At 43.1% G+C, this 17,972-nt stretch overlaps 1 protein-coding gene across 1 annotated transcript in view; it reads right to left on the bottom strand.

Moving 5' to 3' along the window:
* Positions 1 to 17,972, bottom strand: part of TMEM38B (transmembrane protein 38B) — a 76,892-nt gene that overhangs the window by 27,778 nt on the left and 31,142 nt on the right. Inside the window, 1 exon segment of the mRNA XM_068234441.1 lies at positions 1,291 to 1,475. Coding sequence (XP_068090542.1) covers positions 1,291 to 1,475 — 185 coding nt within the window.

Genomic DNA, 17,972 nt, shown 5'->3' with positions numbered 1-17,972 from the left:
GACAGCAGCCATGTTGTTTGTAAACAATACACAGAGGCAGGCTTATATGCATCTTAAAGCACTCAGCCTGTGAAAAAAACCTAATCCCCCCCCCCTCTCTTCTGAAATCTCTGGCTAGTAATACTTCCCCCTCCTCCTGCCCAAACTGAGCTCCCCATGAGCCCTTGCTACTGTCTGAAAATGCCTTGGCTCTCTGATAACCTGTGGGTGTGGCTTGTTTAGTTTATACTGAAGAGTATTAAAACAAAAAAAACAAAAAAAAAGTATTTGGCTTGAGGAGTGCCCTATAAACAATAAGAAAGGAACACAATTATGCAATGAGTAAAAGTTCATCTCGGATCCACTTTAAGCACTTCTCCCCCCAGAGCACTAAGAGATCACGTGATACTTCACCGGGGGAGGGGGGGGGGGGATGTTCCACAGTGATTCACTTTGCCAGCAGTAAAGCTGACGGAATCTTTGATAAATGTAGGAATGCAAAGCCTCACACACACGCTAGATGGTTCTTGGCCAAAGCAGCCAGTCGTTGCTGCCTTTGCAAAGTATCTAGTATATGTACTGCTGCCCCCGACCTGTTTAATGCATCAGTGCTCGATCCGCTTAAGCTACATACACACGAGGCACGGATGTCTGCAGTTGCATGAAGACAAGCAACAGTTGAAAGTCTCCAGCAACGACAGTTGTATACAAGCGACGATTGTATACACGCGGCAACAACCTGTCTGCAACATAGCGGAAACTGTTGCTCAGCAACTTCTGTCGCAGGTTCAATGAACTGTCGGACTCACAAGAATTTCTAGAGACTAGCATACACATGACTGCACCGACTTGAAACTAGCGACTGTTCCTGCAACAGCTGCTGCCGGCTATTGGTCAAGTTAATCGCCTGGCGATAGCTCTGATTAGCAACAGTTCCTTGCGCGCGCCTCATACACACGGAGGACCTGTCGCCGCAACTAGCGCGCGCCATGCGTTTCCAGCAACAGTTGTAGCCCGTGTGTATGGGCCTTTAGAGGATCCACTCGGCCAAGTGCAGGCTGAGGACACTGTTCTGCTACTTAGCCTGCCCGTTCTGTTGGGCACTCCATCATCAGCCCCCCTTCACCCCTGCATAGCAAACACAACATGTTACTAGCCCACAGGCAAGTTTGAATACAAATCATATAAAAAGTAATATAAAACAGCAATTTGTAAACCTTTATATATATTTTAATTAAACTGTCAAAAATAGTCAAAATTTGGAGCTCAATCTTCATTAAAAAAAAAAAAAAAAAGGAAACCTAAAATTACCTTTTGCCCATCCATTTGCTATCATAACAAGCCATGCAGCTTTAAAGCGGCTTTCTGCCTGTGTGACTCCAGATAAGATCTTCCAAGTTCTAGTCACTTCCTTCATTGCTGCAGCAACAATTCGGAGAGGTAGAAAGGAGAAACATCTATAGAACAAGTCAAGAGGAAAGTAATACACCATGTACCTGAATACGAAAGAAAAAAAAATTAGTATATTTGCAGATTTTATTTTCTAGCAAATAGAAAGTGGGTCTTAGGCATTTTACACATCATGTAATGACAGCATTCTATGCTCATTTCTCTGCTGAGTGCCCTTTGAAAATCAGGTCAGCGTAAGGGTAAATACTTCTACTTCACCCACTACACACATTAGATTAAAATCTGCTAAGGCAGTCTTTATTTTGTTAAGAATCTAGCATGTGTACAGCAGCCTTCGAACCTCCTTGGCGCATCAGCGAGCAAACTGCCCAGCGGATCAACTCATCCAAGTGCTTTGTTTTCTCACTCATCCCGCCCACCCTGTGAAGCTACTTGTGTGCCACTTTGTCAGCCCTCCTCCTCTCCACCGAGCAACACAATGCGTAGCTAGCCTAGAGGCTACCAGGCACCTACACAGTCTCGGTCACATACTACCAAAGAATCAAGTCATGATCTCTGCTGGTTGATTGTCCTTATGCATAAGTATGATGCTTAAAGGAAACCTAAGACGAGAGAATGCAAAACATTTATACTACACAGGGCTTCCTCCAGCCCCCTTCAGGACGCAGGTTCCATCGCCGTCTCCCGGGGCCGTTCCAATTGTCCGCTAGCTGTATCGATACTTCTGGTCAGTCGCGCTGCATCACGCATGCAGGAGCACAACATTCCAGGCTACGGGGGGTAGGGGGCTGCGCAATGGAGTACGATTGACCAGATGTACCAGGACAGCTAGCAGACAACTGGAGTGGCCCGCTAGTATCAGGTACACTTTAACACTTTACGTTTCCTAAAAAAAATTAAATCACAAGAAGACACAGTAGGCAGTGTTTATTAGGGGGTGTCAAACTTAATAAACATGGGGCCAAAATCTAAAAAAACAAAAAAAAAAAACAAAATTGCAGGCCAAATTGTTTATTAACCACTTGAGGACCGTGGGCTTTACCCCCCCTTAAGGACCAGACCCTTTTTTTCCCATTCAGACCACTGCAGCTTTCACTGTTTATTGCTCGCTCATACAACCTACCACCTAAATGAATTTTGGCTCCTTTTCTTGTCACTAATAAAGCTTTCTTTTGGTGCTATTTGATTGCTGCTGCGATTTTTACTTTTTATTATATTCATCAAAAAAGACATGAATTTTGTCAAAAAAATTATTTTTTTAACTTTCTGTGCTGACATTTTTCAAATAAATTAAAATTTCTGTATACATGCAGCACGAAAAATGTGGACAAACATGTTTTTGATTAAAAAAAAAAAACCCATTCAGCCTATATTTATTGGTTTGGGTAAAAGTTATAGCGTTTACAAACTATGGTGCAAAAAGTGAATTTTCCCATTTTAAAGCATCTCTGACTTTTCTGACCCCCTGTCATGTTTCATGATTGGCTAGAATTCCAGGATAGTATAAATACCCCCCAAATGACCCCATTTTGGAAAGAAGACATCCCAAAGTATTCACTGAGAGGCATAGTGAGTTCATGGAAGATACTTTTTGTCACAAGTTAGCGGAAAATGACAGTTTGTGACAAGAAAAAAAAAAAAAAAGTTTCCATTTCTGCTAACTTGTGACAAAAAAAAAATGAAATCTGCCACAGACTCACCATGCCCCTCTCTGAATACCTTGAAGTGTCTACTTTCCAAAATGGGGTCATTTGTGGGGTGTGTTTACTGTCCTGGCATTTTGGGGGGTGCTAATTTGTAAGCACCCCTGTAAAGCCTAAAAGTGCTCATTGGACTTTGGGCCCCTTAGTGCAGTTAGGCTGCAAAAAAGTGCCACACGTGATATTGCCGTACTCAGGATAAGTAGTATAATGTGTTTTGGGGTGTATTTTTACACACACCCATGCTGGGTGGGAGAAATATCTCTGTAAATGACAATTGTTTGATTTTTTTACACACAATTGTCCATTTACAGAGATATTTCTCCCACTCAGCATGGGTATGTGTAAAAATACACCCCAAAACACATTATACTACTTCTCCTGAGTATGGCGATACCACATGTGTGGCACTTTTTTGCACCCTAACTGCGCTAAGGGGCCCAAAGTCCAATGAGTACCTTTAGGATTTCACAGGTCATTTTTGTTTCAAGACTACTCCTCACGGTTTAGGGCCCCTAAAATGCCAGGGCAGTATAGGAACCCCACTAATGACCCCATTTTAGAAAGAAGACATCCCAAGGTATTCCGTTAGGAGTATGGTGAGTTCATAGAAGATTTAATTTTTTTGTCACAAGTTAGCGGAAATTGATTCATTGTTTTTTTTCACAAAGTGTCATTTTCCGCTAATTTGTGACAAAAAATAAAATCTATGAACTCACCATACTCCTAACTGAATACCTTTGGGTGTCTTCTTTCTAGAATGGGGTCATTTGTGGGGTTCCTATACTGTCCTGGCATTTTAGGGGCCCTAAACCGTAAGGAGTAGTCTTGAAACCAAATGTCGCAAAATGACCTGTGAAATCCTAAAGGTACTCATTGGACTTTGGGCCCCTTAGCGTACTTAGGGTGTAAAAAGGTGCCACACGTGGTACCTCCGCACTCAGGAGAAGTAGTATAATGTGTTTTGGGGTGTATTTTTACACATATCCATGCTGGGTGGGAGAAATATCTCTGTAAATGACAATTGTTTGATTTTTTTTACACACAATTGTTAATTTACAGAGAGATTTCTCCCACCCAGCATGGGTATGTGTAAAAATACACCCCAAAACACATTATACTACTTTTCCTGAGTACGGCGGTACCACATGTGTGACACTTTTGCAGCCTAGGTGCGCTAAGGGGCCCAACGTCCTATTCACAGGTCATTTTGCGACATTTGGTTTCAAGACTACTCCTCACGGTTTAGGGCCCCTAAAATGCCAGGGCAGTATAGGAACCCCACAAGTGACCCCATTTTAGAAAGAAGACATCCCAAGGTATTCCGTTAGGTGTATGGCGAGTTCATAGAAGATTTAATTTTTTTGTCACAAGTTAGTGAAAAATGACACTTTGTGAAAAAAAAAAATCAATTTTTACTTTTGATAACTTTTGACAAAAAATAAAATCTTCTATGAATTTGTCATACACCTAACAGAATACCTTGGGGTGTATTTTTTTCTAAAATGGGGTCACTTGTGGGGTTCCTATACCGCCCTGGCATTTTACGGGCCCAAAACCGTAAGTAGTCTGGAAACCAAATGTCTCAAAATGACTGTTCAGGGGTATAAGCATCTGCAAATTTTGATGACAGGTGGTCTATGAGGGGGTGAATTTTGTGGAACCTGTGATAAGCAGGGTGGCCTTTTAGATGACAGGTTGTATTGGGCCTGATCTGATGGATAGGAGTGCTAGGGGGGTGACAGGAGGTGATTGATGGGTGTCTCAAGGTGTGATTAGAGGGGGAATAGATGCAAGCAATGCACTGGCGAGGTGATCAGGGCTGGGGTCTGAGGGCGTTCTGAGGGTGTGGGCGGGTGATTGGGTGCCCTAGGGGCAGATAGGGGTCTAATCTGATAGGTAGCAGTGACAGGGGGTGATTGATGGGTAATTAGTGGGTGTTTAGGGTAGAGAACAGATGTAAACACTGCACTTGGGAGGTGATCTGACGTCAGATTTGCGGGCGATCTATTGGTGTGGGTGGGTGATCAGATTGCCCGCAAGGGGCAGGTTAGGGGCTGATTGATGGGTGGCAGTGACAGGGGGTGATTGATGGGTGATTGACAGGTGATCAGGGGGAGAGATGCATACAGTACACGGGGGGTGATCAGGAGGGAGCAGGGGGCAGTTTAGGGAATAAAAAAAAATAGCATTGACAGATAGTGACAGGGAGTGATTGATAGGCGATTAGGGGGGTGATTGGGTGCAAACAGTGGTCTGGGGGGTGGGCAGGGGGGGGGTCTGAGGGGTGCGGTGGGCGATCAGGGGGCAGAGGGGGGGACATCAGTGTGCTTGGGTGCAGACTAGGGTGTCTGCAGCCTGCCCTGGTGGTCCCTCGGACACTGGGACCACCAGGGCAGGAGGCAGCCTGTATAATACACTTTGTATACATTACAAAGTGTATTATACACTTTGTATGCGGCGATCCGGGTGCTAGTAACCCGCCGGCGCTTCCGAACGGCCGGCGGGTTACAGCGCGAGGGAGGCGGAGCCATTCCCCGGCGGAGGATCGCGCCACGGATGACGCGATCGCTCCGCCCATGCCTCTACAAGGACCGCCTCCTCTGTGCAGTGGGCGGTCGGTAAGTGGTTAAGATTACAATTGTAATGAACAGTCTCAAACTGACACGTTTCAACAAGAAACACGATCACTGGTGTTCTCCTTCCAGTATGGGAATGCAACATGCTGTCATCTGGAGTAATAGAAGGGACATGTAAAGCACCAACCTGTGCTGAACACTCAACACGCACACAGCTAAACTAAGTTACATTTGTATTGTAGCATAAGCAGGCAGGTGGGTGGCAGGAGTGGCAGCTCCAAACAGCTGTTTCGAGTATAAAGAATACTTGCTTGCAGCTTTCAGTGGTATGGTCAGGAAAGGCAAAGGCACTATAACTTTAAACACGCACCACACATGCACCCCAACCTGTCCCCTACATGTATAAATCAGGGAAATGGGAAGGGTCCACATGCACACAAGTCAAAACACATATATACACGTCAGCTATGGTGTGCTGTCTCTATGGGTTTACAAAGAATAGTGTGAAAAGGGAAAACATCCAGTATGCGGCAGTCCTGTGGGCGAAAATGCCTTGTTGATGCTAGAGGTCAGAGGAGAATGGGCCGACTGATTCAGGCTGATAAAAGAGCAACGTTGACTGAAATAACCACTCGTTACAACCGAGGTATGCAGCAAAACATTTGTGAAGCTATAACACGTACAACCTTGAGGCGGATGGGCTACAACAGCAGAAGACTCCACCGGGTACCACTCGTCTCCACTACAAATATGAAAAAGAGGCTACAATTTGCACAAGCTCACCAAAATTGGACAGCTGAAGACTGGAAAAATGTTGCCTGGTCTGATGAGTCTCAGAGTCAGAATTTGGCGTAAACAGAATGAGAACATGGATCCATCATGCCTTGTTACCACTGTGCAGGCTGGTGGTGTATGGTGTGGGGTTTTCTTGGCACACTTTAGGTCCCTTAGCGCCAATTGGCCATCGTTTAAATGCCACGGGCTACCTGAGCATTGTTTCTGACCATGTCCATCCCCTTCATGACCACCATGTACCCATCCTCTGATGGCTACTTCCAGCATGATAATGCACCATGTCACAAAGCTCAAATCATTTCAAATTGGTTTCTTGAACATGACAATAAGTTCACTGTACTAAAATGCAGGGCTGTGGAGTCGGAGCAATTTTGGGTGCCTGGAGTCGGAAAAAAATGCACCGACTCCTAATGAATTTAAACTGTAATTAAAATAGAAAATATGATAAAATGTTTTATTTCTCAGATAATAGTCATCATAAATAATTTATATATACAGTAATAGCTGTGCTTAGTCCACAAAAATGAAATAAACCAGTCAAAATTAGTTACTTGTGCTGCTTCAATAAAGCAGTCCCCGTATTTTTAAAGTCAGATATACATATCTGATTGTGACTGTACAGTATATATGATGTGTACACAGGAATCTCTTATATATACTAAATAACATCTATGTTGTAAGAATAAAGCCTGATGTGTAGCTGTGTCTCTAATAGAGATGGTCAATGAGATTGAAATAATTTTGCGTTGATGCTGATTTATGCAAATGTATGCACTCTTTGCTCATGAAATCAAATAATTTGATATGTTGTTAAAATTTGGTTTGGGTACTATGAATTAAAAGGGTACCTGAGACAGATGAAAAGAAAAGTGTTATACATACCTTGGGCTTCCTCCAGCCCCCTTCAGGCTAATCAGTCCCTCGCTGTCCTCCTCCGCCACCTGGATCTTCTGCTATGGTAATTCAGTCAGTCAGCGCTGTCCGGCCACGTGCCGCTCCTACAGCCAGGAGCATTCTGCACCTGCGCAATAGTGCTGCGCAGGTGTATTACGCTCCCGGCGGCGGAGTGTGTGCATGCAAACTAAGCAAGACTGGCTCAAGTACCTGGTGGCGGAGGAGGACAGCGAGGGACTGATTAGCCTGAAGGGGGCTAGAGGAAGCCCCAGGTATGTATAAAACTTTAATTTCATCTGTCTCAGGTTTACTTTGTTACACAGTAGTACTATACTCTACATTTGCACTCCCCACAGAGCTGCAGAGAATCCACTGAGAATGTTGTGCACATTAAACACAGAGGTGTTTAATGTGTGCATGTGTGCATAATGTGTGCATGTGTGCATGTGTGCAGATTGTGCATGAAGAATGTGTAATAGAGGAAGAATCTCCTCATTCCCCTGCAGAGTACCTGCACATCATTCTTACATGTACCCACAGTTATATTGCCTAGGGCCTGATAGATGTTCTTTGTTCCGGTCTGTACCTTTCAGGCAGGGAACACACTTGACTTTCAGTTTTCCGCTCGTGTTTTTCTGCATACTTTTTCTGCACACCAAGTGTGTTTCCATGCTGGAAAACGCGTGCGTTTTTTTCACAGCAGCTGATGTAGTTGATAGAGAAAACTGACAAAATGTGCAGAATCATGATGCAGAATGTCAGTTTCTTTTCTGCGCGCGAGCAACATATTAAGTGTGTACTAGCCCATTGATTAACATGAGTTCTCAGTTTTTCTGTGCAGAAAACGCGCACGAAAACAGTCAAGTGTGTTCCCTGCCTCACAAATACTCTTACCAAGGACTAGTTTTAGTCTATGACTAAAGATAATAAATATGGCATATGTATGTCTACATATCCTTCTCACTTCAGTTTTCTTTTAAAATTCCTAAGCATGGCAGTTAAGAGATGCATTTTTATGTTACATACTTTTAATCAACAAGATTGTAATATACAAATTAGAGGAGGAGTCGGAGTCTATGAGTCAGAGGAATCCTAAACTGAGTCGTCGGAGTCGGTGGATTTTTGTACAGACTCCACAGCCCTGCTAAATTGGTCCCCACAGTCACCACATCTCAACCCAATTGAGCATCTTTGGGATGTGATGGAACGGAAGCATCGTGCCCTGGATGTGCATTCCACAAATCTCCATCAATTGCAAGATGCTATCCTATCAATATGGGCCAACATTTATAAAGAATGCTTTCAGCACCTTGTTGAATCAGTGCAACGTAGAATTAAGGATGTTCTGAAGGTGAAAGGGGGTCAAACACTGTATTAGTATGATGTTCCTAATAATCCTTAAGGTGAGTGTATATGGTTTAGATATTAAAAGATGTTAAATTATAATTGGTCAAGTACTAACATATTTTGGTAAATAATATTCAGATATCATGCTTTGGGGTAGAGCGAATCATCTCTGTAGCTGAAATCTGGGAATACCCAAATACGAACGCCCGACTTATGAACGACCCGCCAATACGAACGGCATGGATTCAGTGTTTCCATGGGAAACAGCAGCCCCCCCCCCCCCCAAAAAAAAAAACATTTCAAATTGGACTTGTAGTTTTTGAGAAAATCGATTTAAAATAATTTAAAGACAAAATGGCATTTAAACTTATATAAGCAGGTACAGAGGGCAGAGGTGAGAGAGGGGGACACTGGAGGCACAGGGGGGCACAGAGGAGGTACAGGGGACAGAGATAGCACATTGCTCCACTTTAAGAACAGATTCAGGTTAAGAACAAACCTACAGTCCCTATCTCGTTCATTAATCGGGGACTACCTGTATATAATTATAAATCAATTACATTTACTACTTACACAATCAAGGCTATACATTAAACACAAATTGAACTTTGCTTTTCTTTACAAATGAAGATGGCAAATTGCATTTCTCTGCATTACTTCATACATGCAATAACAACAAGATGCCAGCAGATGGCACAGAAGTAATGTTATAAATAATGCTGGCAGTAACTTGCAAGCAGTCTTTTGGATTTCACTTATACAAAACCATCATGCTTCATCAGATACACAGGAAGTTTCCCATCACCTGAAGAATATTTATGGCTATAAAAAGATAACCTGATCCACATTACTGAAATATACTTTAAAGACTACCCCCACACAAGCCTGTTTTTAGTACCTTAGGCCTCTTTTCCATCAAAAAGATTTTTGCTTTTCCATCAAAAAGATTTTAGCTACATTTAGGAAACACAATGCAATGCAATCTGCAGTGACATTAGAAAGTGCAATGACTGGACTGTCTCATGTTTCCATCCGTGTGATTTGATTCACCATGGAATCACACTGCATGATTGCATGTATTTACACTATGACCTTACACTATGTTCTATGTACGCCCACTTTATGTTTATTTACTGGATGCTTATTTACTGTACCATCACCGACCCTGTATGTGCCAAAAATAATTCCAGGCACAACTTCTCGTTGTACTTGGCAAAATAAAGAATTCTGATTTTGGCACATTTGCATTGCGATTCCATTCATTCATTATCAATGAAATTGCACCAGAAAAAAAATCACGGAGCAATGCAGTGCTGTCCGACATGGCGTTCATCTGTGTCAACCGCAGCGCTAGAAAAATACGAGCCTGAATGGTATATTCTGAATTTACATTCCTTATGTTATGATTTTAGGTGAAAACTGATCAGGTTTTTTTGCAGAAATGATCCTAAAGATGACTAGGAAGATTATGTGACGACCACAGTGCATATGGGTTGCCTGATCTGCAGGTACACAGGCATGCTAAGAACAATACATTACACAAACTAGTGTGTGCGTGTAACAAAACACATTTCTTATCAGACAGAAGCAAACTTCTCCAAACTTAGAAATACTGTACTAAAATTACAAATTGTTACCAGAAAAAGAAATCTAGAGGTTATGATTGCACAGATTAGGTTTCTTTTCTGAGTAACCTTACACAGTTATTTTGAGGAAGAGTGTATATGACACCATACCCACCCACACACACACACACACTTGGAATGACTAAAAAAAGCTGGTGCTATCAGTGATGGGAGGGTGGTAGAGAAGGTTTCAGGAATCATACTTCTGGAAAGAGATATACAGATCAATGCTGAAACAGCAAGGCTGTCTACAATGTGGCAGGCAAGAATGGGTTAATTTAAATACAGCAGTTAAAGTTAAATGAATTTGGGTGGGATGTTTGCGACTGCAGCAGTCTTCCCGTTTGGCCACCATAATGATGCTTTTGTGCGTTTCATGATGTTTCTAACTGTATTACTATTCCGACAAGAAAAGTACAGGAATCTTGGCAATCAGTAGCTTAACTGTGAATAAGGAAGCTAATCAGAGGCTCTATCCCACTGCCAGGGTTTGAATTATAAACAGGACTCGTCTAAAATAGGATTGCCGGTAAATATGGCTGGTGTTACGGGGCACCCAAACATTGACAAGTTTTAAAGTGAATGGCACCAAAATTATCAGGAGTTGGCGATACTAACTGCTCTGGACAAGGATCCCCCACTATATCTTTAGTGTCAGTTTGCCCTGTATGTGAGTGGAATTAAATTGAGTAGGGCACGTCAATCAAGACTTTGCGAACACCACAGATAATGGACTGGAAGACTCCCAAAATAGAGGATATTTCCTGAATTAAAGCATGGGCCATTTTACTTCCAACAACTGATTTTTATTTTCACCGTTTTTTTTTTTGTTTTTTTTGGAGTGCGAGTGAGTGCTGAGATACTGGGCTTTAAATATCAGTAGCATAATATAATACTGTAAAAAAAAATGTGATCAGACACAGCTCCAGCATAGTGGAGAGCAGATAAATAGCAGACAGAGATAGAAGAGCAGAAATAGCAGAAAAGTGTGAAAACCAGTCTATTTCATACTAAAAATCGTGAAAAAATGTTGTCGCAACTGCATTTGCAATCGTAAATCGCACCTCTGAACGAGAATTGCAAACGCCATTGTGGCTAAATAGCGATGATTTTGCTGCGATATTCAGAGTGAAACAAGGCCCTAAGCGTTCTGGATAAAGATTCTTGGGTGTATACAGTGGGATGCAAAAGTTTGGGCAACCTTGTTAATCGTCACGATTTTCCTGTATAAATCATTGGTTGTTATGATACAAAAATGTCAGTTAAATACCGTATTTTTCGGAATATAAGACGCACTTTCTCTTCCCCAAAACTGGGGGGAAAAAGTGGGTGCGTCTTATATTCCAAAGGTACGGTATTTTCGCCCCATAACATACTTACCGGATCCTGCCGCCGCGATCCTCGCCTCCTTCGTCTGTCCGCCGTCATCCAATGCCGCAGCAGTCGTCATCAGAGGGTCCAGCAATCCCATCCAGTATCCCCGCTCTTTAAGTGTCCAAGTCACCGGCTCCTCTTCACTGCAGTCATGCTTGTATGCAGGCTCGCGGTGATCACGCGGTGATTACGCGCTGCCGGGGCCGCCTTCCTCCATAGTTACGGCGTCCTCTTCTTAGATACAGTGCCCTCTTCTGTGTGACGAGCGGCGCATGTGCGCCGGGGTCACGCATGACGTCAAGGCGCACGTGCGCCGCTCGTCACGCAGAAGGGGGCACTGTAACTAAGGAGGACGCCGTAACTATGGAGGAAGTCGGCCCCGGCAGCGCGTAATCACCGCGTGATCACCACGAGGCTGCATACAAGCATGACTGCAGCGAAGAGCCGGCAACCAATCTCGGGTGATGGCAGGCAGATGGAGGAGGGGAGGATCGCGGCGACAGGATCAGGTGAGATGCAGCAGGGGTGTAGTGTAGTGTAGTTTGGGTTGGCTGGAGGGGTTACTTAGTGAAGTGTAGTGTAGTTTGGGTTGGCTGGAGGGGTTAGTTAGTGAAGTGTAGTGTAGTTTGGGTTGGCTGGAGGGGTTAGTTAGTGAAGTGTAGTGTAGTTTGGGTTGGCTGCAGGTGTTAGTGAGGGAAGTGTAGTATACTGTAGTGTAGTGTAGTTGTAGTAGGGGTTCATGAAGTAATGTGTAGTTGGTGGGGGCAGCAGGGGTAAGGGAAGAGTAGTGTAGCAGGTGTTAGTATAGATGGGCAGTGTAGCTTAGATAAAGACAGTTTTGGGGGAGTTAGAGGTCCATAAGAAGCCCCTGCACCATAGACGCACCTAGGTTTAGTTTATTTTTTTCCTGATTTTTGCCCTGTAAATCTAGGTGCGTCTTATATGCCGGAGCGTCTTATATTCCGAAAAATATGGTATATCATATAGGAGACACTCACAGTGATATTTGAGAAGTGAAATGAAGTTTATTGGACTTACAGAAAGTGTGCAATAATTGTTTAAATAAAATAAAATTAAATAAAATTAATAAAAAAGAAATGAAATCAATATTTAGTAGATCCTCCTTTTGCAGAAATGACAGCCTCCAAATGCTTCCTGTACGTTCCAATTGAAGGGATTTTGGACCATTCCCCTTTACAAAACATCTCTAGTTCATTCAGGTTTGATGCCTTCTGAGCATGGACAGCTCTCTTTAAGTCACACCACAGATTTTCAATTATATTCAGGTCTGGGGACAGAGATGACCATTCCAGAACGTTGTACTTGTTCCTCTGCATGAATGCCTTAGTGGATTTTGAGCAGTGTTTAGGGTCATTGTCTGGTTGAAAGATCCAGTGCAGCTTCAGCTTTGTCACCGATTCCTGGACATTGTGCCTTAGTGGATTTTGAGCAGTGTTTAGGGTCATTGTCTGGTTGAAAGATCCAGTGCAGCTACAGCTTTGTCACCGATTCCTGGACATTGGTCTCCAGAATCTGCTGACACTGAGTGGAATCCATGCGTCCCTCAACTTTGACAAGATTCCCAGTCCCTGCACTGGCCACACAGCATGATGGAACCACCACAATATTTTACTGTACAAAAAAAAAGTGGGATCAGCGCATCACCAGGCCGCCTCTGAATGGCCCCAGCTCAGAGATGCGCTGAGCCCCCCCAGAGACTGCAAACGCACCTTGAACCCAAACAGAGGCTCTGCATATACACCAAAGGAAAACTATTAAGTGGGAGCAGCTGACCAGAAATAAATCAATCAAACATAGCAAAGAAATGAACAGCGCTACTTAAAAACAGATGAGTGCTTACCTGCAAAAAAGTGCACACCCCACTCATGGGATTCAAATACACAATGAGCATACACATGACCTGTCTACCACTTGGAGGATGTTAGTTTCACTAACAATTTGCAATTTGTTAGGTACTTGTCCCTCCCACTGTCAAAGAAGTCTTTCCTCCATGGGAGGGGACCTAACACTAACTAAATTCTACCTATGCATATGCATAGCCTGGGCGCGCTACCAGTAAAATTGAGAATTGCGCAAAAAAAAGTGGGATCAGCGCATCAGCTTTTTTGCGCAATTCTCAATTTTACTGGTAGCGCGCCCAGGCTATGCATATGCATAGGTAGAATTTAGTTAGTGTTAGGTCCCCTCCCATGGAGGAAAGACTTCTTTGACAGTGGGAGGGACAAGTACCTAACAAATTGCAAATTGTTAGTGAAACTAACATCCTCCAAGTGGTAGACAGGTCATGTGTATGCTCATTGTGTATTTGAATCCCATGAGTGGGGTGTGCACTTTTTTGCAGGTAAGCACTCATCTGTTTTTAAGTAGCGCTGTTCATTTCTTTGCAATATTTTACTGTAGGTAGCAGGTGTTTTTCTTGGAATACTGTGATTTTTTTCCTCCATGCATAAAGTCCTGTGTTATGCCCAAATAACTCAATTTTAGTTTCATCAGTCCACAGCACCTTATTCCAAAATGAAGCTGTCTCGCCCAAATGTGCTTTAGCATACCTCAAGCGGCTCTGTTTGTGCAGTGGATGGAGAAAAGACTTCCTCTGCATCACTCTCGCATACAGCATCTCCTTGTGTAAAGCCGAATGGTTGAATGACGCACAGTGACTTCATCTGCAGCAAGATGATGTTGTAGGTCTTTGGTGCTGGTCTGTGGGTTGACTGATTGTTCGCACCATTCGTCACTTCTGTCTATCCGAGATTTTTCTTGGTCTGCTACTTTGATCCTTAACTGGAACTGAGCCTGTGGTCTTCCATCTCCTCAATATGTTCCAAACTGTGGAAAAGAGACAGCTGAAATCTCGGAGACAGCTTTCTGTATCCTTCCCCTAAACCATGATGGTGAACAATCTTTGTCATCAGGCGATTTGAGAGTTGTTTTGAGACCCCCATGTTGCTACTCGTCAGAGAAAAAAAAAATAAAATAAATAAATTAAAAAAAAAAGGAGGAGGAGAGACACTTACAATTGACCCCCTTAAATACTCTCTCTTAATTGGATTCACATGTGTATGTAGGTCAGGGGTCACTGAGCTTACTAGGCCAATTTAAGTTCCAATAATTAGTTCTAAAGGTTTTGGAATCAATAAAAATGACAACAGTGCCCACATTTATGCATCTGGCTAATTTAATTTAAACAATTATTGTGCACTTTCTGTAAATCCAATAAACTTCATTCCACTTCTCAAATATCACTGTGTGTGTCTCCTATATGATATATTTAACTGATTTATACAGGAAAATCATGATGATTAACAAGGTTGCCCTAACTTTTGCATCCCACTGTATAAGAAAAAAAAGGCGTGTCTTCAACGCAGAAAATTTAAAAAAAAACCTTTAGAACTGCGCGGCAGTAGCGAATATTATTCCTCTCATGCTGCATGAAGCACTTTTTCTACTCCACACTGACAGGGTATGAGGATTTTTTTCTCTTTTTTTCTTATATTCCCTCTGTTCCTCATAACACACTCTCGTTTTCCTTTGTTATATACACATACATATACATATATATAAAAAATAATAATAAAAAAAAAAACATTTCTCCTTACAGTTTCTCTTTAAAGGGACACTTAAGTCAAACAAAAAAAATGAGTTTTACTCACCTGGGGCTTCCAATAGCCCCCTGCAGCTGTCCGGTGCCCTCGCTGTCTCCCTCCAATCCTCCTGGCCCCGCCGGCAGCCACTTCCTGTTTCAGTGACAGGAGCTGACAGGCTGGGGACGCGAGTGATTCTTCACGTTCCCAGACACATTAGCACCCTCTATGCTGCTATATGGTATATGATATATGCTATAGCAGCATAGATGGCGCTATTGTGGCCAGGAACGCGAAGTATCACTCGCATCCCCAGCCTGTCAGCTCCTGTCACCGAAACAGGAAGTGGCTGCCGGTGGGGCCAGGAGGATCGGAGGGAGACTGCGAGGGCACTGGACAGCTGCAGGGGGTTATTGGAAGCCCCAGGTGAGTAAAACTCATTTTTTTTGTTTGACTTAAGTGTCCCTTTAAGGCCAAATCCAAGCAGTGGAAGTTTCATGTGACAACAGTTGCAAATATTATAAAGAAGTTCCAGGTCCATGGGACAATAACAAATCTCCCTAGACCCGGCCAAAAGATGAAACTCTGAAAACGGACAGAGTTGGAAAAAAAAAAGGCAAACTGGCAAGGACAACTTTCAGAGATGTACAAGCTGAACTCAAAGGTCAAGGTCCATCAATGTCTGACTGCATCATCTCAGTTTTTGAGCGATGGTGGGCTCAACGGAAGAAGAGCAAGGAGGACACTGCTGAAAGAAAAAACAAAAAAGCCGCCAGTCTGAAATTTGGGAAAATGCATAGTGACAAGCTGCAATGTTTCTGAGAGAATAACTTTGCTGGAGCTTTTTGGCAAGTCACATCAGCTCTGTGTCCACAGATGAATACAATTTGAAGTTAAGCTTTGAATGAAAAGAAGCAATGTACATACTGTGAAACAAAGGAGACTTGGTTATGTTTTGCTGCATCTGTTTGGAGACTGTATAGGGAACAATGAAATCTAGCCACTTTTGAGACATTCTTGAACAAAACATGCTGACCAGTGCCAGAAAGTTCTGCCTTGGCCCCATGTGATGCATTCTCCAACAGGATACTGAACCAAAACAGATCTAAAAACACCCAAGAATAAAACATTGGACAATTCTGACCTGTCATATGAGCCCTATATAAATACTAAATAATAATAAATCCATTTTCATTATTATAAATATGCTCTATAAATCTGAAATAATAATGGATTCACTTTCAGTATTATAAATACGCTATATAAATACTGAGCCACTGCAGTCTTGTAACTCCTGTTTCCATATGATGCTGCTTGCACGATTTTTCCATTGCATGATTTCCGCCCATACCAGCCTCGACTCTGTATCTGATACAAGCCACACCTACAGCTATGCAGTGATACAAACCACACCTACAATACGTCGGATGTCTTCATCTCTCCTTCTGACTTGATGAGTAACCTTTAGTATTTAAAGAAAGCCTGTAATAAAAAAAAAAAATCCCTCTGAGGGATACTTACCTCAGAAGGGGGAAGCCTCTGGAACGAGGCTTCCCCTGTCCTTCTCTGTCAGGGTCCCCTAAAGTGCGGTGAGCTAAATATTTACCTACCGCAATCCTGCGCAGGCGCACTAGCCGCTCTTCATTCGGGTTGAGGTGGAAATAACCGAACCCAACCAATTCGCTTCGTACGCCAGGAGCGTCCTCCGAATGTGCAGAGCGAGATTTTTTCATTCTGTGCATGAGCAGGACGCTACCAGCGCCGGGAAATCGGCAAGAACTGTCAAAGTTACAATTTTTCACTGATAATTGTGAGTTCTTCTTAAATTGTGGTGGGGTATCAACAACCCTGCCAGTCTATGGATGGACAGTCCATAAAAAGTACCTAAAACGCGTGTGTCCCTATTGCCTGTATTTCCAGCAGAGGCACACGTGAAAACCGAGAGATTGGGTCAACCCCCTAGTATGCATGTGCAGATATAAGTGATAAGCAGTCAGGCAGACATCTGCTTACACTGCACTGTGTCAGCGTCATGAGGCAGATTCATGCCGAAATCGATCAGGTGATGTATGGGCAGCCAACAGATCTCTCTCTGATCAGATAGACATATGTCTCTTGGTCAAATATGCCTATTATCACTAGATGTATGGGCCCATTAAGCCTCTTAGTACAGGACTATTTCATAAGTGTCCACTTCGCCAGAAAACATGCAAGAGGTGGAGGAGTAAGAAGTCCTTTGTTTTGTTCACCGACTGGCCTCAGAGGAGTTCACACTCTAATCCTACCATAGTCATAGTCTACTGTCCTACCATATTATTATCTATATAGCACTGGCATCTTCAGCAGCACTTTACATAGTACATAGTCATGTCACTGACTGGCCTCAGAAGAGCTCACAATCTAATCCCTACAATAGTTGCATTATAGTCGTGTGCCAATTTTTAGGGGGAAGCCAATTAGCTTACCTGTATATTGTATGTGCATTTAGATTCACAAAGTACATGCACCCTGATGTGCAGGCATTGTCTAGCAGGGAAAAGATGGAGCCACGCCCACTATTTAACTCCACCCAGAAGCCCCTTAAAAGGCCCACTAATGACACTGTACCCTGTTCGTTCAACAAATTTTGGGTGTCCAGGTTTTCTGACCATCCTGCAAAAGGAAACC

Source organism: Hyperolius riggenbachi, chromosome 1, assembly GCF_040937935.1.
Source record: "Hyperolius riggenbachi isolate aHypRig1 chromosome 1, aHypRig1.pri, whole genome shotgun sequence".
NCBI lineage: Eukaryota > Metazoa > Chordata > Amphibia > Anura > Hyperoliidae > Hyperolius > Hyperolius riggenbachi.
Note: the sequence above shows the minus strand (reverse complement) of the source record. Positions and strands in the feature narration are given on the sequence as shown.